Genomic DNA, 27169 nt, shown 5'->3' on the forward strand with positions numbered 1-27169 from the left:
GATTTCTCAAGGCGTCAGTAACCCAGGTCATGCCAGGTTAAATACTGTGGCACATTTAGGAACTGAGAAAGTAGGCAGCTATGGTCTGTAAGCTATCAGTGGCATCAGCCAACGGCCCAACAAGAGATGCTACCTTGGCTCCTGGAGCTCTAGAGCAGGGGTGCGAAGCCACTTCCCAGAACTGATGGCAAACTCCTAGTGCCAGACTCCTTGGAGACTGATGGGGACCAAGCAGCCTTGGTGTCCCTCCTCCTGCCACCTGGTGTCAAGAAACTGCGTGACCTAGTGAAGAAATCTTTGCTGTTAAAGGAAGCCTTAAAGATGCACATATGCACAAACTTACTGTCATCTACCAAACCGAGGTTGATCATGGCCTCCCCTATGATCCTGTCTGCAGGGGCCACTTTCAGGAAAAAACAAAAAACAAAAAACATGGCCCTCAGGCTCCTATGCACCCAGCTTGCATCTGTCTGATTCCAAATATGCCTCACCTTGAGCCTTTATCCAGCATACCACAACGTGGGAGACGTTGGACACTCAGCAACCAGATGCGAGGAAGGGGAATTTTACCTGTATCATTGGCCACGTGGTTTGAAAACATCTTGCTGGACTCCAGTTTCAACCTTCTCTGGTGTCCCGTTGAGAATGACTAGCCTTTGTCCCCAGGGCCTCCTATAGCCAGAAAGCCCATCACCTTCACTGTCTCTCTCTCTTTCTCTGTAACCTGGGTGGCCTTTCAAGATGGGATTCTACTAGGAAAACGCAGCAACTCCCTGCGGTTGCTCACCCGGCATACGGAGTAGGTCCGGGTCTCCTCTCACAGCCCCTGGAGGGGTGAGAACAGGAACTTAAACCCATCTTCAAGTAGATACCGCCAGCCTGAAGTGTGGGGGGCCGACATCCATAACCAGAGTAGGATAAGACCATCAGAGCAATAGCCTGGCTCAAAACAGAAACAGCCCTCGCCTTTACCTAAAACCATGGCTGACACTAAAATCCGCACCGCTGGGTTTTGGTTTAAATCAGTGGATGGTGTCCCTCACTGAGCCTCCTCTGAGGAATGTGTTGGGGGGAGAGGGTGTCTCTGGGTCAGTGGAGCGGCCTGCAGGCTCTTCAGGAAAAGCTGTGTGGCCCTTTATCAGGACAGAGTGTGAGAGGCTGTTGCCACCCAGCTTGTAACCAGCCTGTGACCCCCTGAAGACATTTTCTCGGCATCAGACCTCAGCCATCAGCAGTCCCATCGACTTCTCGGAGTCTCAGTCTGAGACATGAGAAATGGAGTCTGTTGCTTTTCTCCCACATAACAAGGTGCATTCCTTTTGGGGACTCCAACCAGAAATGGACCAAACCATCTGTGGTCAATGTCACTTCTTGACCTCAGTGGCAGCCAGATGCCACTGTCCGCAAAAGGAAAGGAGAAAAGGAGGCACCAAGGTTTATGGCACAGACCAGCCTCTTTCATCTTCATTTCAAAGTTTGCCAGTTGGCGTCAAATATGAAAACCCTGCAGTTCTCTGTAGAGAGGAAGGCACAACTGTCCCTTTCTCAACTCTCACCTCCTCCCTCAACCCAAACCCAGCTTCAGATTCATTTATTCAGTGAAAGAGATGACGCCTCAACCCTGGGGCACAGGTCACCCTGGCAGCGGTGAAGCCAGAGCAGAGGCGGGTGGACCTCTGGGCCCTCTGGCCGGCAAAGAGCACTTGGCCATCTTTCCCAGGCCCCTGGGACTCAGGCGTGCTTCAAGTCACATAGAACCTGGATCCAGGCGCTGAAGACCAGAGGGGGTGACCCTCTCCTGGTAAAACTGTCACTTTGGGAAGTTTCACTTAAAAAAAAAAAAAAAGGCACAGCCAGCTCTTTTATCAGGCCTGAAACTAAGTGTACCTCACAACAGATGAATGCCACTTGGCACCCTTTCTAGGAAGATGCCAGTATTATCCATGTTAAGTGTCACTTTGTATTCTGCACTGAATTATCTTCATAGCTATATCTTAAATACTGTGATTTCTGTGTGTGTGTGTGTGTGTGTGTGTGTGTGTGTGTGTGTTTTAACACTCTGATACAAGAACTAGCTTGTCTAATTGCCAACACCTGGAATTCTAAGTCAGGGTTCAGTGCAGTCTATGTGCAAAGCCTGGCTCATGAACCTGCTGGACACAGAGGAAGTCCAAATAAACAACTGCAGTACCTCTCACTGCCCACAGGTGCGCATCACTCACCAGTCACTGCCCCTGAGCTGGGCACCATCACTTTCCAATGTGCCAATCTTCTTCTTCTTCAGTCATTCTTTTTTTTTTTTTTTAAAAACCAAGTGCAAGCCAATCTGTTTGTATTTATCTTTGCTAGCCAGGCCTTCCTGAACCCTGACTGGAAGTCACCAACCTTACATCAGTGTTTCTGTCGAGGCCACTGACTAGGCCTGTTGGGTTAACAGCTGTCTGCTGTTCAGGGAATTGTTCCCTATGGAGTATTACCAAAGAACTGTGGCGATCTGAGCTGTTCCATTGAGTCTCCATGTCGTTTTCAGTGTCCTGGCCACGTTTCTTCGTAACACCCTCCAAGATCGAAAACGCCATCGCAGTAGATTGCGAGGGGAGAGGTTCTGACAGACACACATGAGGACATGCACATTTCCAAAGCAAGCTCTTAGGCCGGCTTCCTGCCACCTGCTCGCTACTGTCCTTACCGCCATTCTCTCAGACCTCTGTGATAAACAGTCCTGAATAGGAATTGTGGAGCCGGTACAAGTGTCCTGTCACACCTTCCAGCTCAGTGTGGATACAGGGTTACCCAGGACATCAGGAATCCGGGGTGAACACAGAAGGGCAAATAGAACTTTCTAGTCACATGAGCTGATTGGCTCCAGGCAATTCAGAAATGGCTATAACTTAACCTTAATTAAGGAAAAAAAAAAAAGAGAGAGAGAGAGAGTCTTCGATTTCTCCATAGGAGATTGAACTGACTATATGCATTGATTTTTATCCTGAATTTATGGGAACCTGTATGTTTGGAATGTCCTACTGTAAGACTGACGAATGTAAAGAGTTAATTTCAGGGTACAGTTTTGCCTTAATGGTTAAAAAATAAATAAATAAACTATTTTTAAAACTTGGTTGGTTCATTTTGAACGATGCTGGGATGTGGCCGGTTTACACAGGTCCCACAGACCGGCCCAGACAGGGGATGCACTGAGTGTCCATGTGGGCCCGTGAAAAGGTTACTCAAACCATTACCTTATCTTTTGGTTTTTTTTTTTTTTTTTAATTATCAACATGATACAGAGTCAAGACTTAAATCACTTCCCAGACATTCCACAGGGTGTGACATAACCCTTGGATACTCTCTGGCTCTGAGAGGCTGATTTCCTTAGACAGATTACATCAGGTTACTTGGACATCTTGGAACGAATCCAGGTGTCTTCCCAAGTGAACGGCTACGTGAAGTGTCTATCAGTTGTCAACTGAAGGAGGCTCCCTCTACCTCCCTCCTGGTCTCCACTAGAGGCCAGGCCTGGAGCTTCCCCTGGATCCACGGCTGTCTGTCCTCAGGTCTTGGCCAGTTCCTTGGCTCCCGGGGGCTGCAGGTACTCCAGACACACAGCTCCCAGCTGGAGTCCTGGCCAAGCCCAGCCCAGCGCTGCACAGGAGGCAACTGTGCCTCAGCCAGTCAGGGATGGCTGGAGGGCCTCTTGGGGGCACCTTTTCTCTTCTCCACATCCTGCTGGATTTCCTGAGGGAATGCACTGATATTCTCCTGAACACAGGGGAGGCAGACTCTCTTGGAGTAGAACAGGCTGCAGTCCTGTGAGGGGAGAGGAGGAGGGATAGCACATGGAGGGACTCAGCACCACCTCTCCCAGGCAATTTGCCCACCCCATAAGGCCACAGGGAGAGGCAGCAACCTGAGCAACAGAAAGGAAGGAGCACCAAGGCCTAGCAGGGTGGCCGTCTTGCCTGAAGCTCTGAGGAGCAATCCCTTGCAATGGAGGTCACCTCACTAACAATGTATTGTTTGATCCAAGAAAGGAAAGATGCCTGAGATTTCGGGGGCGACCCCTTACTTCCGCTTGCCCAGGTACAGCCCAAATCCAAGGAGTGGCACATGAGACTCCTCAGAGGCTAGCCCTGGCTCACCTTTCCAATCACCTGACCTCAAACACTCCCTCCACAGTCTTCTCTCCAACTGGTGGGACCTGAGGCTCCTGCCACCATCCCATATGTCAGCCAGGTAGCAAAGAGAGGGAACCGTTGTTGGGAATGACCTTTGGCAAGGCCCCCTTGTGCGCGGTGTACCTGCAGCAGATGCTCAGGGCTTCCCAGATCCCAGGACTACTCCAAGGCCCAACTGCTTATAGTCTTCTCTACTCATCCCAGGCCGAGACCCTCTCAATGCCCTTACTGGCCCCTTCCCTTTGTCCTCGTGTCCCAAAGGACAGGCTAGCTGTCACCTAAGAACCCCCACCCTCTCTCCCCATGGTGATCAGGAGATTCCCAGATCTTCAGGGGAAAAAAAAAAAGGAAGTCCCCACCAGGTGTACCCACCGGGCCCACACACACCAGCCTGTTGCACACACTGCACCGCGAGCCGAGGACCAGAAATCTGGCCTTGTCTGAGGAGAAGGGGTCCTTCATGATGTAGCTTTCCTCCAGGAGGCTACAGGAAGAAAGGACACTCAGCTGTGAGCCATGGCAGGGCTGCACAGCAGCAACAGAAGCCTCAGCAAGCAGGAAGTAGTCTACCAATACAGTAGGGTAGTGGCAGAGAGGCTGGCACCTGGAGGGGGGTAACTGAACTGTGACCCAGCCTCAGCTCTGCACAGTGTAGTGAAAGCCCCTCAAGTGCACCCCAGAGCAAGTAGGGTTCGCTGAGTGGGCTCATGAGGTCAGCACAGGGCGTGCTCTTCTCTGTCCCACATGTATCACAGTGAGAGCAACTGGGTGGCACAGTAATCCACAGAAGTAAAGGAATTGAGCCTGGTCCCCTGCCGCTGTGTCGCGTGAGTCCAGTACTAGCCAGCTTTCTCTGCTCCCAACCTGCACGAAGCAGACTCTCAGGAAATTGGTCCTTAGGAGCACAGAAGTATTACTAGCAGGGCTAGCACACAGGGCACAGCCCCACATGAAAAAAAGCCGTCATGCTCCTCCATCATTGTTTGGCCTGGGCCACAAGGTTTCCACCTCATAGACGGAATAAGAGCCTAACTCTCAGCTGCATCCATAAGGAGGGCAAAGAGACCTGAATGAGTAAAAAAAAAGATGTCCAGCCTTGCCTGGGGCTTCCTCAAATGATGCCTGGGGCATCCAGAACAAAGGCAAGAACCGGTCCAAAGTACAACACTCAAAGCAGGTTATCACACACCACAGTGTACCTGCCAAGTACTACCGGACAGGGAGGGCCTCCTGAGCACACTGGTCCAGAACGCATACTCACACAACAGCCTGGGTGTCTGGGGGCTTCTGGCCAACATAGCTGTACGGAGCTGTCAAGGCACAAAGTTGGCACTCAAACATGCCCAGGGGGCCGGCCTTTGTCTCAGATGCCATCTGCAAGGCCAAGAGATAAGGGTGTCACCGTTGGAACCAACGAACCACCGCGCTTTGAATTCCCTCTGCCTGCTGTTCGGATCTCACCAAAAAAAAAAAATGTTAGGCTCCTGGACCAGGAGGCTCAAGAGCAGAGCAAGTTACTCCTGCTCAACATGACACAGGATTGTCAATGCACAAGGCTGATTGTGCCTAGCCTTGGCTACAAAATAAACTGAAATGATAGAATACGATTTACATGCCCACATACTTAAGTTGGATAATATTTTTAAATTTACATTTATTTCTTTGGGGAGAGGGGGGGTCTGCATCCACGGAATCCATTAAGCAGTCAGGGCCACTCCCAGAATTTCTCTTCCTCTACAGTATAGGCCCTGGGGATGAGTCTTGAGTCGTAAGCCTTGGCAGCAAATGTCCTTAATCCCTGAGCCATATCCCCGGCCATAATATTGGGGGTTTTTTTGGTCTTGGTTTTCCAGACATGGTTTCTCTGGATAGCCTTGGATGTCCTGGACTCGCTTTGTAGACCAGGCTGGCCTCTAACTCTCAGAGACCCACCTGCCTCTGCCTCCCTGAGTGCTGGGATTACAGGTGTGCGGCCCTGCGCCCAGCTGCCAGCCATAGTTTTTAGTTGTGTGTGCTGACTGATTTTGTGCATTGCCACAGCACCAATGTGGAGTCAGTTCTCTCCTTTCACCACATGGGATCAGGAGACCAAACTCAGGTTTGGCCACAGGCACCTCTCCTTGCTGAGCCATCTCACCATGGATACTTTCTATAGGCTACCTTCAAGTTCAGTGACTTCATTCACATCAACTGATAGGCCCCTTGAAGGCTTCCTCTCCACTGTTTTTCGTTTTGTTTTGCTTTTTACTACCAATTCTTTTGGGGGGGGGCGGGGCGGCTTTTGAGACAGGGTTTCCGTGTAGCCTTGGCTGTCCTAGACTCGCTTTGGAGACCAGGCTGGCCTCTAACTCTAACAGAGATCCGCCTGCCTCTGCCTCCCGAGTGCTGGGATTAAAGGCGTGTGCCACCACGCCCGTCTTTGCTACCAATTCTTTATCTGCTGAAATCCCCATCTGTGTATGCACGTTACATATCTTTTCCACTAGCACTCTTAGCACGTTAACCGTGTTTGCTTTAAACCTCCCATCTTACGTTCTAACGTCTGAGCTGTGTCTGGTTCAGAGCCTGTTGATTCTTTTGATCCCTGGCAGCAAGGCTGTTTCTTTGCTCTGTCTTACAAGCTGGGGTTTGTTGGTAAAAAGCGGCATTTAGGACACGGAGTGGGCATGTATGCCTGGCCTGTGCCATTTGATGCTCAGTCAATCTAGTGAGTAACTAAGGTGGGTTTGGCTCTCGTGGCTCTATTGCTGCAAGAGCTCAAGGTTCTCCAGTCTTACCTGTGCTTAGCTGTGAGATGTATTGGCCTCTCAGATACTATTTAAGGACAGATTCATGTGCCTCCTGCCGTTAACTTCACTGGATGCAAGAATCTTCCGCTTGCCCCAGCACCTACTTTCCTGCCTTACCCAAGTAGTCTGAAACCCTTCTTCCTTTGGAAGATGTAGGCAGATAAATTTGTGCAGCTACCACAGCCTTCCCTAGGTCAGCTTACAGGAATGCTTTTAGACTTCTGCTCTGCCTCTGTCTTTCCCACCAGTGCATGCAGATGAAAAGCCCAGGGTGGGCACAAAGTTCCTTGTTTCTGAGGCTGCCCGGGGTTCATCGTACCCTACGTGATGTGGCTGCATTCTTATCTTTGGATGGCACTCCTCCCTTTCTCGCTTGTATCTCCTTGTATCTACGGTCTTGGAGGCCCTGCCTCTCCGTTGACGGCTAGCTAAGTGGCGCCGCCGGCAACCGGGGCTGTCTGATGAGTTCAAGAAAACACGATTCCTATTTTAACAGCGCTGTGTCGGAACTCCTACTCGCCTTTCAAAGCTCCCACAATCCCATCAGCAGTCCCCGGCTTCAGCTGTGCCTTCCTCTAACCCTGCAGAACGAGCTTTGGAGCCACAAGCAACATGCAAGCCTTGGAAACTGGCACTGGTTCTGAATGACGTCTAAAACTGAAAATCTTATTTTGGGTGTGCGCGAACCTAGCTAGTTCTGCTCGGTATCTTAACTCGCGCGTCACAGGCCCTTGCAGAGACTGCTGGGCGCACTGCCCTAGCAGCAGGTGACAGTCAGGAGACAGTCCCAGGACAGCGGGAATCTGCCAGAGGCTCCGCCTCCGGCTCAAGAGTCTTCCCGGGTCATCAGGGCTCCGCCTGGCGGCCGTAGACACCTATGGCCCGGGTCACCCACCAGCCACCCGCGTGAACCCCTCCCTGTGACCTTGAGCCGGTGTCTAACGCCTCCCCCTCGGCTTCCAGAAGCACCGAGGCCAGACCCAGCGAGACGGCACGTGGAGGGAGAACGGTCCTGCTTAGCACCCGCGTTCTGCAACACTGGCACACGAACTCACCACCTCCCCGCCGAAAGCCCCAAAGCGCCTGCGTGGCCCGCCTACACCACCAGCTCCGTCTCATGACGCCTGCGCGGTCCCGCCCTAGAGCCAACCAAAGCTCCGCCCTCGGCTCAGGGCGTCTGCGCAGCCCACTGAGGCCCCACCCCCGCGCTACCCTAACCCTAAGCTCAGCTCCGTCGGGTCCCCGCCTTGGATCTCCAGTTAAATCTAAGGAGTGTCCTTGTCAGGGTAGAGCTTTACTGATCGCTTCCGTCTCTGCTGTTAGCTTATAGGGTTTGTGGATCGCGGCTTGAGAGCCCTGTGGGCGTCTTCAAAACAAAGCGTACTGATGGCAGACAAAAAGAAAAGAAATCCAGTTCTACTTAAATCTTGCTTGGCGAACCAGTGAATTTTTCGGGGTTATTTACGGGGCTAAGTGAGACTCAGGTAACTGCAACACACTGAAAAGCCTGCCTAATAGGGGTGATGACTCAAAAGGTGTCGCTGAACTTTGCCTCCAGGACTTGGAGGTAGTTCCACCTGCTTCTCGCCGCAGTTGCTTACCGTTTCTGTAACTTTGGGAAGGAGTTTTGTGGGTAGGTAGTTTTAAGTTAAAAGTTTGGTGAGCTTTCTGATTCTTGTATATAGGTCCTCCTCTGCCTTCAGGAGAGAATGTTTCCATCTAGAGGAAAGGACTGTGTTTAACACTTCGCTTCTTTCTGTAGCTCTTATTTACCCCTCAGTCTGATTCTTTTCTTTCTTTCTTTTTTTTTTTTTTTTTTTTTACTTACACAGTATTCTACCTGCATGTATGCCAGCAGGCCAGAAGAGGGCACCAGATCTCATCATAGATGGTTGTGAGCCACCATGTGGTTGTTGGGGATTGAACTCAGGACCTCAGGAAGAACAACCAGTGCTCTTAACCTCTGAGCCATCTCTCCAGCCCCTATTTTTCTTGCATTTATGTCTGGGCATAGGACCGATGTCCCATAGGAAGAGGCATTTATTGACAGATATTTGGCTGGTTTTGAGTGTCCTCAGTAACTACCACAGACTGAAAAGGAATTTTCTTCCACACCTAAGGCTGACAGCATCAGTAATCTGTGAGTAAGAGATGCAAGTGTTTAGCAGGCAGCTTCACAAGCATGTCTCTTTATTTAACAAAACAATGGTAGTTACTCTCTCCACTGGAGCCTGTGGCTACCAGCCACAAGTTTTTTGCCCAGATTTATAGTGCTCAACGTGGGTTCTCTCCTGTGGAGCCTTAAATCCAGTTAGAAAGTGTTGTTTACATCCTTACCGGTTTGCCACTATTGCACCTTGCCTGCCATCGTAGTGTAATGGAACCCATAACCAAATAGGATCCTATGCAAAACTTCTCCCTCAGCAGACTAGGCTCCCCCCTAAATTTTAGCCCTATTTCTTCATGTCCTGCATTATACGAGTAATTTAATTTAATTTCAACATGCAGCCAACAATAATGGAAATTGCCTTTCTGGTTTCTGGGGCTTAAAGGGTTTCCTTGGCTAGCAAGCCATAGGGACATAACCCGCCCTTGGCTGTGTGGGATTCTCTGAGTACCCACCGCTGTCCGTTCCAAGCAAGTGCCAGTTGAGCTTGAGTTTAGGCATCAAAAGGGGGTTCTAAAACAAAGCCATTAGCAAATGTCCAGTGCAACACAAAACAACTGGCAGGCTCCTGAGTGCTCAGCCCTAAGTGGGGCATCTTTATCACTCCCACCCACAACGAGGTTTGAGGACCACCTCAGAAGAAGGGCCAGAGAGAATGTAAGAGCGGAGGATGGGGGAAGGGCATTGCAAAATGCTGTCTTCTGGGCATGACATGGCCTTTGGCCTCGTGAGTTTACAGCAGCTGTGGCTACCTAGACCTACATAAGACCAAGCCAGGTAACACTGCAGCGTGGTTGGTGGAAGGACTCATGTGGCTCCACCCAATTGGAGGAGTTACTGACAATTGATGGCTATGTTTCTGTGGAGTGTGGCCACTGGTAGGTTGGTCATGGTCCTAAACCCATATTCTTGCAGGCAAGACTGAATGAAGGAGGAGGAGGTGGTGGTGTGAAGGTGGGGAAAGGAAGTGTTGGGGAAGTACAGAAGGAGTGGGAAGGAGTGGATGGATTCAAGATATAGTGTGTACTTGTATGCAATAGTCTTGTCCAAGAACAAGTTTAAGATAAAGCTGAATATGGTGGTACAAGCCTTTAATCCCAGCACTGGGGAAGCAGAGGCAGGCAGATCACTGCGAGTTCCATGGTGCCCTGCTCTACATAGTGAGTTACAGACCAACCGTGGATACATAGTGAGGTCCTGTTTCCAAAAGAAAGTGTATTGGGTCATACAGGTGAGTCTTAAAAGGTTATCACAGACTTGGGTGGCAGTGGCAAATGCCTCTAGTCACAGCACTCAGGAGGCAAAGGCAAGCAGATCTCTGTGAGTTTGAGGCCAGCTTGATCTACAGAGTAAGTCCCAGGACAGCCAGGGATATACAAAGAGAAATCCTGTCTCAAAAACAAAACAAAACAAAACAAACAAACCCCCAAATAAATAAAAAGAAATCTCTCTCTTTTTTTAAAAGGTTATCACAGGACACTGAGCTATATAGCACAGCCGTAGCCTCATTTGTGCGTTTTCCCTTTTCTGGCCTTCAACGTTGAAGCAGCCACAGGTATGCCTTGATCCCTTACACAGAAACCACTGCACAAGTCATAGAAGAAATCTCGACTTTAATTCGTATAAAACCAAGTGGCATTGACATAAAGGCTCATGCTTCTGAGTAACAACTGTTAGCCCTTGTTCTTGACAATAAACCACATTTCCTTACTCCTAAATAATCCACCAAAATCATAAAAATATAATAACCAAGTACCTGAGTCATCAGACACATTGCTATTATTCAGTACTCAGAATGTGTACTGTGCTTCCGTGTGGACCTTTGTGGACAACAGCCGCGTCTCTTGGTCAGAAAATGTTACCAGGTAGACTAGAGATAGTGTGGCCTGAGGGAGTTAAGTGGGAAGCTTTAGATCCCTGTCCCCTGCCCTCATCTCTGTATTCTCACACTCTAAAGCCAGTCCCGGAACTTCCCCCACAGGACCCCTCTAGCCCTGGCCTGCAGGAGAAAAAAAGGCTTCCCAGGTGTGGTCTGTAGAGGAGACTTTCAGGGAGGTTGACTGGTCTGTTTCTGCTTTAAAGGCTGCTGGACTGTGGCTTAATCCGTGATGGGACCTGGCCAGCTCTTTCCTTTGAAGTTGGGGCTCCCAATGAGCTGCTGTCACTCTTCCACGCTGCTGCAGGCTCCCACAGGAAGGAGAACTGCCTCTGAACCGGAAGTCACAGGTTCCCATCCGGAGGGAATTCCACCTTGCTGTCCTCTTCTCTCCTTCATACTCTGCCCTGATCATATGTTCTTGCTCTAAAGAGCGGGGCCCAGAGTGGGGACACATCAGATGTGGAGATGTGCATGCACGACTGAGCCGTCGGGTACCCTTCAGCCCCCTTGACAAACGTACGCCATGTTTGAGGACACCATTGCTTATGGGCCCTTCTGACCATCACCAATCAGACAACAAGGTAAATCATTTTCTTCCCTTTGATGTTTCTGGTTTTCAGCCCCAGGAACCGGCGGCTGTTCTTCTCTGGCTGCCCATACAACATGTCAACGAAGAAGTCGGATTGGTCTTTGTCCCTGGATCGGAAGGTAAGAAAGTCAAACCCAGATCTTAGCTTGTCACACAGATAAGTTATGGCCTCTGCCTCATCTGAAGGCTCCTCGTACACAGGCTGCTTCATCTTGTCATAGGCAGACAAAATCACTGCCTGGAACAAGTTGATGAAGATGCAGAGCATCACCAACATAAAAGACGACAGAAACAGGACCCCGAGAACCTTGTTGCTGGAAAATTCCGTGTTCTGAAAGGCTGACACGCAGTAGGAGAAAATGGTTTGGGTGGCATGAATCATGTTGCTGTAATTCCATTCGTGCTGACCGAACACCAGATACCCAAAAGCTACATACATGAAGGAATACATAGATACTACCAAAGCCATGTGGCAGATGCCAGGAAGGGCAGCCAGGATGGCCTTCTGAGCCAGGCGTACATCGTAGAAGAACCTGGAATACCTGAGAGTCTTCAGTATGGTCAGAAATAACAGAAAGGCCAAGGTGATCCTCATGAAGTGATCAATCCGAGAGACAGCATGGAAGGGGACGAAAGCTTCGGGGTCAGTTAGGTAAAGCCGGACCATTCTGGTGGCCAGGAGGTGCTTCCGCGAGAACAGAACTATCAACAAAGCAAACATGCACTTCAGAGCGAAGTTGAGCGTGTTGTACACGCTCCTTAAGTAGGAAGCTCTCTCGTGCAAGATGATGTAGCCCTCGTCCACAACGTAGGCAAAGAAGAATATGAGAATGCCCGCGTAGAGGTATATTTCAGCGGAAGTCTGTCTGTTGAAGTCAGCCAGTGAGAAAGAGTACACAGAGAGGCTGGAGTTGACAACCCCTAAGGGAGAGACTTCGAATACAACCGAAATGCTACATATCAGACTGGTGTCTGGATTCAGAGTGCTTAATTCCACAATCACAGCCCATGTCATCTCATCAAGCCAATTCTTCCCCTCAAGTTCCTTGAGCCTCAGGGTGGAATTAAACATCTGCTGTTTTGGAAAGAAGTAGAATGCGTACCCTCCAGATCCATAGGTGTTTAGTACTCCGTAGGAATAATACACCCATTTCTTTTCTGGAGGCTTATAAGTAAACCCATTGCTGGTTTTGTCTGTAGATCGCTTGCCAGCCTTATTCCAAACACTGGAATACTGTCTTGTGTCTTCTGGGTCAATGCCATACTGTGGGTGACAACGGATTTCTCCCGAGATGCTGCTCTGTACAAACTTCTTGGCCAGCGGGCACGTTTTGGTGCTAGGTTTGGCCCTCACTTGCCTCATGAGTGGAAGGCCAAGGATTTTGGATGAGCTGCCTGGGAGGAATGTTGGGTTCAGGTCATTGTGTAACAAAGGCAGGAGCACGCTGTCGAGCCATGTGTAGACATCTTCCAACTTCACCACGGTGGCAAGATTCACGGAGAGCTGGTGGCGAATAAACTGGTTGTAGTAGAAACTGTCATTATGGCGCAGTGAGACAATGAACAACAGGAGAAAGGTTAGGAATATGACATGGGTCCCAAGGTAGCTCAGGAACAAGAGGGACCGCCTCTTGACCCTATTCTTCCGCCGGAGTATTTGGAGTCTGTCCTCGGTGATGGGCTGGTATATGCTCGAGCCCCGGATGTAGTCCATGTCCTCATGGAGCTGCTGCATCTCCTCTGGAGTCATCTTCGTCTCCTGCAGCCTGATTTCTGTGTAATGGTACTTGCTGGACCACGAGAGGTTCTTACAATACTTGGGATTTTTTGTCCTGGTGCCCGACCTCAGTAGAATCTTGCACGGCTGTACGAGGAACACAGACTGACAGAAAGAGCAGAAAGATGCTAAGAGCCACTCTACTGACTTGTCGTAACCGTAAGTCAGGCCATAAAATATAATAAAGAACGACGACACGCCTGACGTGGCAAACACCAAAAACCAGGCTATATAAACACACCACCTGGGCAGCATAATCTGGGTCTTATTTTTAACTGGCTGGGTGGTATCCAGCTGAGTAGAGGAGTCTTTCGGAGAGACATCTTCACTGTTGTCTAGGTTACTGTTACTGAAGTTTTTATTGGACTTTTGGGTATCTGGGGCATTGCTGCCTGCTTTCTTACTCGTCTGTGAAGTTTGTCCTTTCTTTAAAGGTTTCTCCCTGGAAGCAGAGGTGGACTTGGAAGCTTTATTGGGCAACGCCTTCATTTCATACTCATGCCATTTGTCCAATCGCTGTTTCCAGAACAGACTTTCCTCTGACATCAGAGGGTGCTTCTGAGGTGCCACTTCATCTAGACTCACTTGAGGCTTCTTCTGGGAATAGGTGAAGAAAAAAGTTATCAATAATTGCACGGGGATTGTGATTAAGACACTTTCAATTCCTATCATCATTGACCTGATGATGCGGCCCTCTCTGGACTCAGTTTGCTCTTTTCTGTTCAGATTAAAAAACATGATATTACAAACAAGAGAGCTTAGCAACATGGCCAAGCAGCAGGACAGCCTCTGGAGCCTGTTGTATGGTTTGGGGACAACATCGGTGAAAACGGAGAACCACATGTGGTTTTTCCCAAGCTTATGACTCAGGTCAATCAGGAAGAAATCTTTCCTTCTCAGGGGCTCATCTGGGCTGGTGACAGAAAAGGTCGCATCCAAAGTGGTGTCCACAGAGAGCCACTTTCGACACACAAACAGCCAAATGCGTCTGCTGAAGAGATTTTCTACTTTGATTCGACTTAAGTACCAGCTAGGCGTTTTGCCTTCGTTGTCGTGCCACACACGGATGGAATGGATGTCCCCCAAGTCGTTTTTTGTCGTTAGGAGGAAAGTGTTAATGCTTCCCCGGTAGAGAGTTCTAAAGTATGGATGGCTTAAACAGTGCACGTCACTGGTACTCTCTGCTCCCATAAGCTGGATAAACACATTGGCTCTAGTTCCAGACCCCCAGCGACTCCCAGTAAAGATGGTTACCAGGTAGCATATGTTATCAAAGGGATCATTGTCAGTCAGTATTACCACATGGTCCCGAAGATACTGATCCATCACATCCCTGTGCAAAGCCCAGAAAGCCAGAATAACATATAGCACCGTAATGAAAAGCACAGCCAGGAAGGTCACAGGGTTTTGGTGAAGGCTGCTAATGACCTTCAGCCTCAGATCCACAGGGTTGGGGATCACAATCACCTTAGCAGTCACAAAGCGGGTACGTAGATGAAGGTAGGCCAGCTCCATAGAAGGCAGCTGCCGCCGTCTCCGCCCCGTGTTCCTGCAGATGCAGTGGACTGTCTGCCACGTGGTCCTCTCGCCCAAAACACAGGCACCTTCTCGCCACTCACTCTGGATCCCATACATATCCAAACAGTAGACCATGAATAGAGCAATTCTCACCAGCTTGTTAGTGACCTTAAAGACAAAACGAGATGCCTGCAGGACCACGGATATGTTATATTTTAATGAATGGTTGCGCTGAGCTATGGTTCGAAGCAGGGATGACGACAGACAAACCACACGGGCCTCCTTGACTGGACAGGTCGGGTCAAACAGGCCACTCCACGTGGCAGTGGGAGGGACTTCATGAGGTACGAGGAAGACGGCCACCAGATTGGTGGGAGTGACCTGGCTATCCGCGTATATCAAGGCCTTGAACAACACGGTCACGTTTGTGACAATGTGAACCAGTACCTCCCCAGTCCCTCTGCTGTCCACCTCAAAGCTAATTCCACCTGTTGTCATCTTCGAGAGCCCAGCACTTTCAATGCCTGGCCCCATCATAAGGCTAAAACTTGAAAAGGCCAGATCTTTCCTGACCAGATACACATCTGCTGCGTCCGGTGTGATCTCTATGGTGTTATCTCTATCTGTGGCTCCTGTCATTCTGAACGCAACCACATCTGCAGAAACGTTTTCTGGGTAAGTCAACCAAGGAAAGGGGTCATCTGTGAACTCACAGAACATCATAGAAACCGGACCTTTTGATGATAGCCCAGGAACCCTGCTTGCGTTCAGTGTTGCACGGAGGCAGTTTGGGCAGCGTGTCTCATTTCTGAAGGCCTTAAAAACATTCCAGTTTTCAACCTTCTCCACGTACATGTTGAAGTTGCTGGTCCTCAGTACAGTGGTTTTGCTTTCCGGCACCTTGTTAGCCAGTATTGTGTCTGATAGAGATTCTATTACAAAGAAAGGGTCCTTGAACACGCGGTAAGGGTTAGTCAGCTTAAGAATGTTAGACAGGCCAGTTAGGATGCCAGTGCCCACAATTTCAATCTGCCGGGAGTGCGAGTGCTTGTTTTTGCGCTGGTACGCTTGCAGGGCTTGGTTTGCTTGCCACAGTCGTAACGTGGCATCCACCGAAACCGACGGACTGAAGTCAGAGGCTTTCTGGGTTAGTTTGGCAATCACCATCACCACCTGGCAAATCTCCTCCAGCGTGCTCACAGCTGGCACAAAAGACTGGTTGACGAGGTGCTCCAGGAGACGGACTCTATCACCTTGGAGATCGAGCTCCCCTTTTATGTTATTCAAGACGGAAGCCACCACATACAGTAGGTAGCCTGCCGGTAACCAGTCCTGCCTTCGAAGCGAAGTAGACAGTGGTGATGCCGGTTCCGTGGTGAAGTTGAGCAGCTGTTCTAAAACTTTCTTCGAAGAGTCCCTGACAGTTGGCACCTGTACAGTGGCTTGCAAAGTCACTTGAGAAAAAGTCCCTAGTGTGTTGTAGACCTGAGCATACAGCCTCACATTGTAGTGATTTGCCACCATACCAGCAGGGAGAAAGAAAGCAGGTGTTGTAGACTGTGTCCCTAAATACGCTATGGTCCCCAGTGTAGTCTCCTCTACTGAGCTGATTTCACCAATGCTGTCCAACTCAGCTACTATTATTTTATACGTAAGGGGGAGATTCTTATCCTTAAAATCACGACATTCAACAACAAATTGAGTGACCATCGAAATCCCTTTCGCTGGGTTAATCGTGCATTTGCCAATTTGAGGGCCGTGGTTAATGACAAAGGGATGTTTCAAATTCATGGTTGCACCACTCCAAGATATTAGATCCAGAGAAACCCAAAACCCGTTTTCCAAAAAACTCCTAAAGGCAAAAGCTTTTATAGACAAATAAGCCCCATTCCTCCTGGTGACAGTTTGCCCTGCCCAGTCAAACATTACTTCATGACCTGAACGAGACAAAATGGACCATCTATAAAAATCCTGGCTGGTACAACCTGTGCAATCCAGAAACAGAGAGAATCTATCTGACACGACTAAAGTGGGGTCACAATTTTCAATGCATAAAATGCGCGCCTTAGGGGGAAGGCCTTTGATCACCCGTACAGTTTTATCGGAAAACACAGTTCTGTTTTGTTTACGTACGACCATTCTGAAGTAATACACGGCATTGCCCCTAAGAGTTTCTGGTGGAATGGTTAGTACAGGACCCACTGCCCAAGGCCAGTCTAGTGTATCCTGCTCTGGGTGACAGACATCCCGGTTGGTCACTAATACGTAGTTGTCACCATAGTATCTTGGATTTGTGGTACAGTACCAGAAAAACTGGAGTCCCTCTGTGGGATTGTCCGCCTCAGGGTCATAGGACGTGCTTCCATTCAGAATCAGTTCCTCGGAGAAATTCACCGCCACATTGGCGGCTCCAGGAAGAACAGCCATCAGGGAGCGTTTTTTAACCCAAATATAGATGTTATCTGAGTCTGTCAGCGGGGGCAAGGTGGGGTCCCACCTGATGATGGACAGCGTGAAGTTAAACACATACACCCCGTAAGGCAGGGCAGATTTGGGGATGTGGATCGAGGAAAACTTAGTCACCTGTACCTGTGGCAGGCTCACAGGTCGGTTCCAGTCCGGCGTGTCGTTCACAGAGGCCACAAAAAAGTACAGCCACCTCTTGCGAATGACCATGGCTTCGGGGCAGTCCCAGAGCATAGTGACATTGAGGGTGACTTCCTCGTTCCTGCTCAGGATAAGAGGACCGGTCTGGTCATTCCTGTTGATCTTCACCCGCTGCATGGTACAGGTGGCCATCTGGCAAGACACCATGGCGGTGGTGGCTGCGGGGTCCGAGGAATTGACTTTCAGGAGGACCCGCGCGGCTGCACCAGTGGGACACTTACGAGGCAGCGCTTGGCCGGCGGCGCGGCGCGGGGCTGTGCGCGAGGATAGGCCACCGGTGCCACTGCCCTGGACGCTGCTCTCTGCGCCCTGCCCCGATCTCGGAGCGCCCCTGAGCACGCCTGGCAACCCGCGAGGGCCAAGGGATGCGGGCTGGCTGCCCAGACCCAGACCCAGGCCCAGGCCCAGGTCTAGGAGCAGCAGCGCGGGGCCCGGCCACATGGCTCCCCGCAAGAGCTGTGGGGTTGCGGGGCGCAACGGCCGCCGGCCGTGAGGCTGGGTCGGGGCCGCGAGCGCACAGGGAGGGGCTGGGCTAGGAGCTGGCCTCGGGGCAAGGGTAGCGCGCATCGCCAGTCCAGAATAAGACGGTTTACCCCGCATGTGGGTTCCCAGAGGCAGCGGGTTCCTAGGGCTAAGGAATTTCAAGGACACTGTGTTCCCAGGAACGTTGGGTCCCAAAGGGCAATGAGTTCCCAGGAGCGGTCTCACGGTCCTCAAGGGTCTCAGGACCAAGGACAATCACAGAACTGCCTCGTGGGATGTCACAGAACAGTGGGTTTCTAGGGGAAGTGGGTCTCTGGGAGTCTCAGGACCAAGAAGGACCGTAGAGCAGCTGGATCGAGGTGGATCAAAAGGCACTGGGCAGTAAGGACAATAGCGTCTCTAGAAAGGCAGGTGCTCTATTCCCTGCGAAGCAGCAGGCCTCAAGACCACTTCTGCCACCTTTCTTCCCACAGTGGTGTAGGCTCCAGGATCAGGGTTTGCTAAATGAAGTTAATCTTGCTCCCCACCCCCACCTCTTTTATTCTTTTTAAAACTTAATACACCAAGAAAGCTTCTTAGCAGCAATTCCTCTCACACGGGAAAAACCAGTTCCAAAATAATAAAACCAGGAGGGCCTTGCCAGGGTCTCAGCCCCGCCTGGGGACATCTGACACTTGGCTGCTTTTGTTTTTTGTTTTGTGTGTGTGTGTTTGTGTTTGTTTGTTTGTTTGTTTGTTTGTGGGGGGGTTGTTTTGTTTTGTTTTTCTTCCTTCCACTTTTAAATGCACTGCTTGTTTGCTTGCTTGCTTGCTTGCTTGCTTGCTTGTTTTAGACAGTGTCTTCCCAGGAACCAACTGGAGATCCTTCTGCCTCAGCCTCCTCAGTGCTGGATAGCAGGATGTACTACCACACCTAGCTAAAAATAACTATTTGGTTATTTTAGGAAGGGAAAGGTTACTGGAGATGAAGCCTAGAGGAATGATACTCAAGGGCTGTACCTAATGTGAAACCTTGGTTCACTGGTGAGAAGACATCTCTTCTTCTTCTTCTTCTTCTTCTTCTTCTTCTTCTTCTTCTTCTTCTTCTTTTCTTCTTTTTCTCCTCCTCCTCTTCTTTCTCCTCCTCCTGTTCCTCTTCCTCCTCCTGTATATGTAAATATATGTATGTGTATATATGTATATATATGTATATATATATGTATATATATATATATAAATTCTCTACAGTATTTAAGTACATCCTACGTGCTTATTGTATTTTTGGTCACCTTTCCGTTAAATTATTTTGAATTCTGCTAGTGTTTTATTCGCACCCATAAGATACTCCAAAGGGTGTTGTTAGTTGCAAAATTCGGAATTTCTGTAGAAACCTTGTGTCTATTGATTTCTAATTAACTCCACAATGATCAGAGAGTTGATCCAGAATGATTTTTTTTTTTTTTTTTTTTTTAGTCTTTTGTGTTTATGAATTGCCTTAAGGCCACCCTGGGGCCCCTCTTGGTATATGTCGCATGTGAACTTAAAAGGAAGATGTGTCCTGTTGTTGGGTTGATCCTAGGGCCTCCTACATGCTCCCCAGGCCATCTACCACTGAGCTCTTAAAACCAACCCCTTTTAAATTTTGAGACAGGGTCTTGATAAGTTCCTCGGGCTGGCCTTGAACCTGTGATATGCCTACCTTAGCCTGCTGAGTAGCTGGCTTGCTCTACCAGGCCCAACTTAAATTATAATATCACAATTTAGGGAGGCTGATCAATGGAGGCGATTGATATGTGATACTCCCTTCTTCTGTGTCCTTCCCGAGGTTTTGGTCAGCACTGTAATTTCCAGGTGAAGTCAGTCCCCTACCTTGGAAGTGCAAATTTCTGTACCACACTTTCCCTCTGGCGTTTCCCACCGTGTCTTTGGGACTCCGTTGGTGAGTATATGTGTCTTTGGGTTGACGTCTTCCTCATAGGTTGCCCCTCGTGTCACTATGGAATGTGTCTATGTGGTAACAAGCTTTCGTATGGAGTCTGTTTTATCTGTGCAGCCAACAAAGCCAATTGTGCTCACTTCTTACGTGGGTGTCTCTTGCATCTGCTTGCACTGGGCTGGAGGAGGTTGGTTTCTCTGTGCCCTCAGCTGCTGTTGGCTTTCAGTTGAAGTTTTAGAACCATCACCATCTATTGCCACTTTTGAGAAGTATCATGTTTGTCCTTTTCTTCCCTGCATGATTTATTTGTGTACGTGTGACTACATTAACACCATGTGTATATTAGGGGTATAGGACAACATGCAGGAGTCAGTTCTCTCTTTCCACCATATGTGTCCGGGAAGTCAAACTCAGGTTGTCAGGCGGGTAATAGGCACTTTAGCCACTGAGCTATCTCACTGGCCTACTCTTTTCTTTTGCATGTTCCATTAATTGGACAGCCTCTCAAGGAACCTTTGGGCAGCAGTATTCTCCTTGGTCCCGAGTCTCAGGGGGAGTTTCCATGACAAGGAGGGTGAGCAAAATTAATCAGGCCATTGAGCACTGGGTCCTTCTGCCTCCGCTTCCCAAGTGCTGGGGAGTTGCATGGACTAGAACACCTGTGTAGAGCAGTGAAGGTGCCGTGGGGGTGGGGTGAGGTGACTCGCTGTTGGTTCATGATCGCTCCCAACAGGTTTAGGGAACAACGTCATGAGCTGGATCATGCTGCCAAAGCTCGGCATGTGGGCATTTTGACTTACAATAGAAAAGTTCATCCTGGAAAAATTGGCAAGGCAATCCACTTAATTCACTAATGTAGACCGCTGCTTGCTTATTGGCCATATAATGGGACATTTTTTGGTAAATTAGACATTCTGGTTTTTGGTTGGTTGGTTGGTTGGTTTTGGTTTTTTGTTTGTTTTGGTTTTTCGAGACAGGGTTTCTCTGTGTAGTCTTGGCTATCCTGGACTCGCTTTGTAGACCTGGCTGGTCTCCAACTCACAGTGATCTACCTGCCTCTTGCCTCCTGAGTGCTGGGATTAAAGGCATGCGCCCACCACTGCCCAGTGGTAAGCTAGACATTCTGAATTGATGAAGGTGATAATTTAAATATTATATGCTCTTCTGGAATGTGGCATGTTTGATTACCACTTGCTTGCCACAAAAGATAAAACTTGTTTGCCACAAAAGACAGTAAAAATGAGAAGCCGGGCTGTGGTGGCACACACCTTTAATCCCAGCACTCGGGAGGCAGAGGCAAGCAGATCGCTGTGAATTTGAGGCCAGTCTAGTCTACAAAGCAAGTACAGCATAGTCAAGGCTACACAGATAAACCCTATCTAAAAATAAAAAGAGAGAGAGAGAGACAATATGTGAACTATGTCCAAAGCCAGAAGCCAACTCTGCTTCATAAGAAGTACACACACAGGACCTAAGTGCCCAGGGATAAACAGAGATGGAAATTTGTGAGTGTGGTTTGTCCATTAGGCAGGAGCTCTTGCTTGAATTGTTTCTGGAAAGCATTTGGCAAGTCACTTGCTTTACAGAAGGAATTTTGGTATTGAAACTAGTCTTAAGCAATTGGAGGCTGTTGTCACACTCTTCACTGCGCCATTGTTTAACTATTAAGAATCTCTAACATAGCCAGGCGAGGTGGCACACGCCTTTAATCCCAGCACTGGGGAGGCAGAGGCAGGCAGATCGCTGTGAGTTCGAGGCCAGACTGGTCTACAAAGCGAGTCCAAAACAGCCAAGGCTACACAGAGAAACCCTGTCTCAATAAAACAAAACAAAACAACAACAAAAAGAATCTCTAACCCATTGTCAAGGTGCAGTGGTTCCTGCTTGTAATCCTGGAACTGGGGAAGTGGAGTCACGAGGACAATGGGGCTTTCTTATCAAGCTGCCCAGCCTAATTGTGAGCTCCAGGCCTCCCCTTCCTCAGAGGAGGGAGATGGTGTTCCTGAGCACGGCATTCTAGGTTGCCCTCACATTCACATGCGTGCACATAAACATGCATGCACATAAACATGCATACAAATGTACACACCTCTGGGGAAAAATACAAAATAAACAGGGGCTAGAGAGATGGCTCCTCAGGCAAGAACACTTGTTCCTCCAGAGAGCCTTGGTTTGAGTCTCAGCACCCACGTGGTGATTCACAGCCATCTGTAACTCCAGTTCCCAGGGGATCTGATGCCCTCTTGTGACCTCCATAGGCTTACCTAAGCACACACATGGTGTACGCACATAAACAACACACACACAGAAAGCAAAATAAACAAGCCTAGTTTTTTAAAAATGTGTCTTAATATCTAAAATACAGTTTGTGTGATAACCAGGCCATAAAATGTGAATTCACTACCACTACAGACAAATAAAGCAAGATCTAGAATTTGAAAAAAAAAAAAAAAGATTAAGGCCAAGACACAACGTGATTGAGTTCAACTGTGAGGAGCGGTGTGAAGCAAACTAAGCTGGAGAGCCTGAGGACTGAGGGGCCTCTCTGAGGAGGTGCCATTCAAGGCAGCAGGCCTGCATGCAATGAGGGAACAGGCTTCACACAGGGCACCAGGACAACTTTATAATGGAAAGAAGGGACCAAATGAGACAGTGAGTCTGGAGAAAGGGGCAAAGGTGAGCTGGAAGGCATGGCCACACCACTGTCTGTCTTAGGGCTCTGTGGGAAAGGGGCCTGTTCTGATCTCTGTCTCTCTGTCTCTGTCCCTCTCTCTCTCTCTTGTTTTTTATCTGTTTGTTTTTGTTGGGTTGGTTTTTGTTTTGGTTTGGTTGTTTTGTTTGTTTGTTTTTTGTTTTGCTTTTTTGGTTTTTCAAGACAGGGTTTCTCTGTGTAGCCTTGACTGTCCTGGACTCACTTTGTAGTCCAGGCTGGCCTCGAACTCACAGCGATCCACCTTGCCTCTGCCTCCCGAGTGCTGGAATTAAAGGCGTGCGCCACCATGCCCGGCTTATTTGTTTGTTTTTTGAGACAGGGTTTTTCTATGTAGCTTTGGCTGTCCTAGAACTTGCTCTGTAGACCAAGTAAGTTCTGCTACAGATTTCACCAGCATGCGACCAAAAGGAGAGTGGTATCAGGTCTTTGTCAAGGCTTTGTGGTGACAAAGAGATCTGTGTGTCTCTGCCTCCCAAGTGCTGAGATTAAAGGCATGCCCTACCTACCGTGCCTGGCTCTTTTCTGATGCCTGTTTTGCTGGCATCACCCTGCTGCTTGGCAGATAGATCCTACATAGGAAGGATGTAAAGAAAGCAGGCCACTCGGGAGAGGTCCAGAAAGGAGCGGGGTGGTGGGGGCAGGGAGTTGGGGTATGGGCAGATAGAGAGGGGAGGGCAGGGAGACCCTTTGCTGTTGGAAGGGCAGCCTAGGCATATACAACTTTGACTGGCTTTGGGTTTGTGGCAGAGGAGCAGGCTTCTGGAAACAGCACTTCTGTCTGGATTGCCTGGCAGCAAAACCAGACTCATAATTATTGGGTCCTGTGTGAATTGAAGATGCAAAGTTTCTTCTTTGGAATTTCAAGACAAAGCCAGGCGGCGGTGGCTCATGCCTTTAATCCCAGCACTCGGGAGGCAGAGGCAGGCTGATCGCTGTGAGTTCTAGGCCAGCCTGGTCCACAAAACTAGTCCAGGAGAGCCAAGGTTACAGAAACCCTGTCTCAAAAAGCAAACAAACAAACAAGAATTGCAAGACAGCAACCTCAGAGCAATAAAGCAGGCATGGGAATGTCAAAACATGGGCCGATGTCACTATCTGAGTGCAGGTCACCACAAAGCCTTGACAAAGGCTGATGCCACTGCCCTTTTGGTCCCATGCTGGTGAAATCTGTAGCAGAGGGCTCAGCCTCAGGCAGACATGGGGACACTGCTGCTTTGGCATCACAGTCACAGGTTGTTAGCTTCCCCTGGGTGATCCTGGTCAAATGTGGTCTTTAGAGGTGTCCTGGACTGACTGTCTCTGTCCTCTTAAGGCCTGTGTGTTCATACCCCAGTCACTACCAGTGTCATAGTATTGAGAAGGTAGTTAGGCCTTGAATATTGCAAACATTCTAATAAAACAGAAAAGCTACACAGACCATAGATAAGTGGTTTTCAACCTTCCTAATGCTGCAACAATTAACACAGTACCTCAGTTTAAAATAAAATTATCTCATTGCTACTTCATAGCAATTGCTATGAATATCGCTACTATTATGAATCATAGTGTAAATATCTGATATGTAACCCAAAGGGGCTGCTACCCACATTTTGAGAAACACTGCCATAGAGTCTGCTAAAGACTCTACAAGGCCAGGGCCTGAGCAGATGGCTGTGAAAGCTTACGGACTAGAGCGCCATCAATTCACCTACATAGACCATCACAGCGTGGCATGCCTGCAACAGCACTGCTGGGGAGGCAGAGGCAGGGTTTGGGAGCATGGTTGCTGGTCAGCTAGACTAGTTGGATCTCTGAGTCCCTGGTTCAGTGAGAGCCTGTCTCAAAAAACCAAAGTGGGAAGTGTCCGAATAAGACACCCGATATCGACCTTTGTGCGTGCACCCACCTGTACTCACACAGATTCCATAGGCCAAATGACTGAACTTGGCTGGTAATGGAGAGCTAAAACATTGGTAAGGGCCAAATTATCTAGAGCTATTTTAAATCTCCTTTGAGACCAGTGCATTGCCTGTTCCTTGTTTGCCCTAAATCCTTTAAACCTGGAAGATGTACTCTCACTAGACCACTTGCTTCCATCAGTCCAAAAGCTAAGAATGTGATCAGGTGGATTCTGAAACCTACAACAAGATTCCTTTGTTGTTGCTGTTGGTAGTGGTGGTGGTGGTGGTGGTGTTGCAAACCCACCTACCTGTGGTCCCCACTAATGTTTTAGGCAAATGCCTTGCTTTATGCCTTTCTTTGTGTTTAGGAAGTGCAATTTCAGGTAACCACATGCACAGAAGAACATGTCTTTTCTGAAAACCTAAAGTCTGTGTTTGGGGTCATGGTCGTGCATTTTTGGCTCAAGAATAGACCATCTCTTATTCCCTTTGAAGTGGGAGCTGTTTTTTATTCAACATGAAGGGGCTCCATTATGAGGTTGGTGGTCTTATAAAAACGATTCTTCCTGCCTCACTCTCTGTGGCCATTTGGAAACCTGAAAGTAGGTCCTAAGATCTTGGCAATGCTGTTGCTCTAAATTTGGACTTTGAGCCTCCAAGATAAAGGCATAAAACTTTGAGCCTTAGATTAAAAGTGCTTGGTATGTTTTTTCCCCTAGTAACTGACAGGCAATAAAACCCTGACTTTCTTCCACTTTATTTCTCCTTGTCCCCATTCTGGCCATTGCTGGTTCCTCAAGTCACCTCTGTCAACCAATGTGGAAATGAATTGGAGGAGGGGCAGGAGAGTCACTACTTTGTGACTGTGATACTGACACTTGCTATTGGGCTGCATATTCCTGAACCTGGCTCCTCCCTGAGAGCCTGGTTTTTGGACTTTCCAAAGGTCCCCTTCTTCCCTGGGGTCCCTCAATTAACCAGACCTTTTCCAGACATTCTTCAGCCCTGGGTTTGCAGAGTTGTGGCCAGCCTACACTCCTGCTCAAGGCTACGTCAAGGCTAGAGTAAACATGACCAGCCTGTGTACTCTGACCGACTGGGAGAGTGTCCTTCCCGCCACAGCCCTCTCCTGCTCATGCCTTAGAGGTCCTGCCACCATCAGACACCAGCTTGTGTGCCCAGCGGTGCAGGCCAGAGGGCCTCAGGAAGTCCCTGCTATTCAATGAGGAGATGGGGTGAGGAATGGGGGGATGCCACATCATGTCTGCATCTCTGGTGGTCTCAAAGATGCCCTGTGATGCCACTTCACAAATTGTTTCTTAATATGGCAGTGGTGACCCAGGCCATCACTAGCCTCCATAGAGGCTTCTTTGGCCCCCTTAAAACTTGTTTTAATATATATTTTGTTATTTATATAATTTTAACACATTTGTTTGTTTTGCATGTGAGGGGCAGGCAAATGCATGTATGTGTGGATCAGAGAACAGCTTGTCTGAGTCAAAATCTAGGAGTTAAACTTAGGGTATCTGGCTTGGATGCAAGCACCTTTCCTTCCGAGCCACCTCCCCCAGCCCCTTGGCTTGTTCATGGCATGTTGGGGTCTCCTGGCTGTGCAGGAATGCTGATGGTTTGGGGTCTGACCCACTCCAGCCTCACAGCCTCCAGATTCTCCTCCAATATGACAATTCACCGTGACACAGCAGAGTGTGGAGAATGAGAGGGAAAAGAGAATTCAACTGCAATGCAGGAATCAACAGGGTGGGGCAAAAAAAAAAAAAAAAAAAAAAAAAAAAAAAAAAAAAAAAAAAAAACCCTGACTCATGATGACAGTGTCTTTACTACAGTAATAACCACACAGAGCAACCCATTCTCAGAAGGGGAAAGCTGCAGGTGTTAAGTGGGAATTTGAGGTTTTGCAGCCAAAAACCTTGTTACTCAAAAAGAAAACCCCGCAACTGTGGTGGTTGTATATTATTTCTTCCCGCTCTGGCCTCCAGCAGTCTGTCTTCTGTCTCTAGGGATCTGTTATTCTGGACGTTAAATATATACCTGATGTTGATGATGATGATGATGATGATGGTGGTGGTGGTGGTGGTGATGGTGGTGGTGTCTATGTATCCTCTTGTGCCTGACTTCTTTCACTTAGCTACAGTACTGTGAACCTTGCAACCTCTCCAGTAGCCAAGTGTGTGTCTTCTTGGGGAGATGTTCATTCAAATCCTCAGGGTGTTTTTTGTTTCCTTTTGTCTTCCCTTGCCTAGTTCTAACCTGGCTGTATGACATTTTCCTGTTGAGTTGTAAGAATTATTTGTAAAGGTTTTGTTTATCATGTGTGTGTGTGTGTGCCTGCATGAGCGATGTGTCCCACATGCACACAGGTACCCAGGAAGCCAAAGAGCATCAGATCCCCAGGCTAGGGGTAGACAGTTCTGAGTGCTTGGTGTGGGTGCTGGGAGCCAAACCTGGGTCCTCTGCAGAAGCAGCAAGTGCTGTTAACTATTGAGCCATGTCTCCAGCCCCAAGAAAATCTTCATAGATTCTGAAGAGGAAGCCCTTATCTAACATATTACTTGCAAGAGTTTTCTCCCATTCTAAAGTTTATCCTTTCTTTTTCTGATTGT

At 48.7% G+C, this 27169-nt stretch overlaps 3 protein-coding genes across 3 annotated transcripts in view; 1 reads left to right on the plus strand and 2 right to left on the minus strand.

The window, feature by feature from the left end:
- Positions 1–11965, plus strand: part of Ppara (peroxisome proliferator activated receptor alpha) — a 73835-nt gene extending 61870 nt beyond the window's left edge. Inside the window, exons 8-10 of the transcript XR_007832196.1 lie at positions 10594–10683; positions 11628–11715; positions 11818–11965. The gene's annotated coding sequence lies outside the window, so the exon portion shown is untranslated. The remainder of the gene's footprint in view (positions 1–10593; positions 10684–11627; positions 11716–11817) is intronic.
- Positions 3249–5582, minus strand: Cdpf1 (cysteine rich DPF motif domain containing 1). The gene is made up of 3 exons (XM_051160153.1): positions 5434–5582; positions 4545–4656; positions 3249–3804 (listed from the first exon to the last, which is right to left on the minus strand). The coding sequence occupies exons 1-3, from the start codon at positions 5544–5546 to the stop codon at positions 3670–3672; spliced, it is 360 nt and encodes a 119-aa protein (XP_051016110.1). The 5' UTR covers positions 5547–5582; the 3' UTR covers positions 3249–3669.
- Positions 11514–17999, minus strand: Pkdrej (polycystin family receptor for egg jelly). Its single transcript, XM_051160144.1, has one exon. It carries the CDS (start codon positions 17997–17999, stop codon positions 11577–11579), a length of 6423 nt encoding a protein of 2140 aa, XP_051016101.1. The 3' UTR covers positions 11514–11576.
- Positions 18000–27169: the final 9170 nt, after the last annotated feature.

Source organism: Acomys russatus, chromosome 17 (genome assembly GCF_903995435.1).
Source record: "Acomys russatus chromosome 17, mAcoRus1.1, whole genome shotgun sequence".
Taxonomy (NCBI): Eukaryota; Metazoa; Chordata; class Mammalia; order Rodentia; family Muridae; genus Acomys; species Acomys russatus.

What these genes read in the sequence shown, in the direction of transcription:
- Cdpf1 (XM_051160153.1), bottom strand. Translation starts at nt 5,546, where the DNA reads ATGGCATCTGAGACAAAGGCCGGCCCCCTGGGCATGTTTGAGTGCCAA. An exon ending in CCAGACACCCAGGCTGTTGT is followed by an intron (nt 4,657 to 5,433) that starts GTGAGTATGCGT and finishes TTCTTCCTGTAG; the next exon opens with CCTCCTGGAGGAAAGCTACA. An exon ending in GGCTGGTGTGTGTGGGCCCG is followed by an intron (nt 3,805 to 4,544) that starts GTGGGTACACCT and finishes CTCCCCTCACAG; the next exon opens with GACTGCAGCCTGTTCTACTC.
- Pkdrej (XM_051160144.1), bottom strand. Translation starts at nt 17,999, where the DNA reads ATGTGGCCGGGCCCCGCGCTGCTGCTCCTAGACCTGGGCCTGGGCCTG.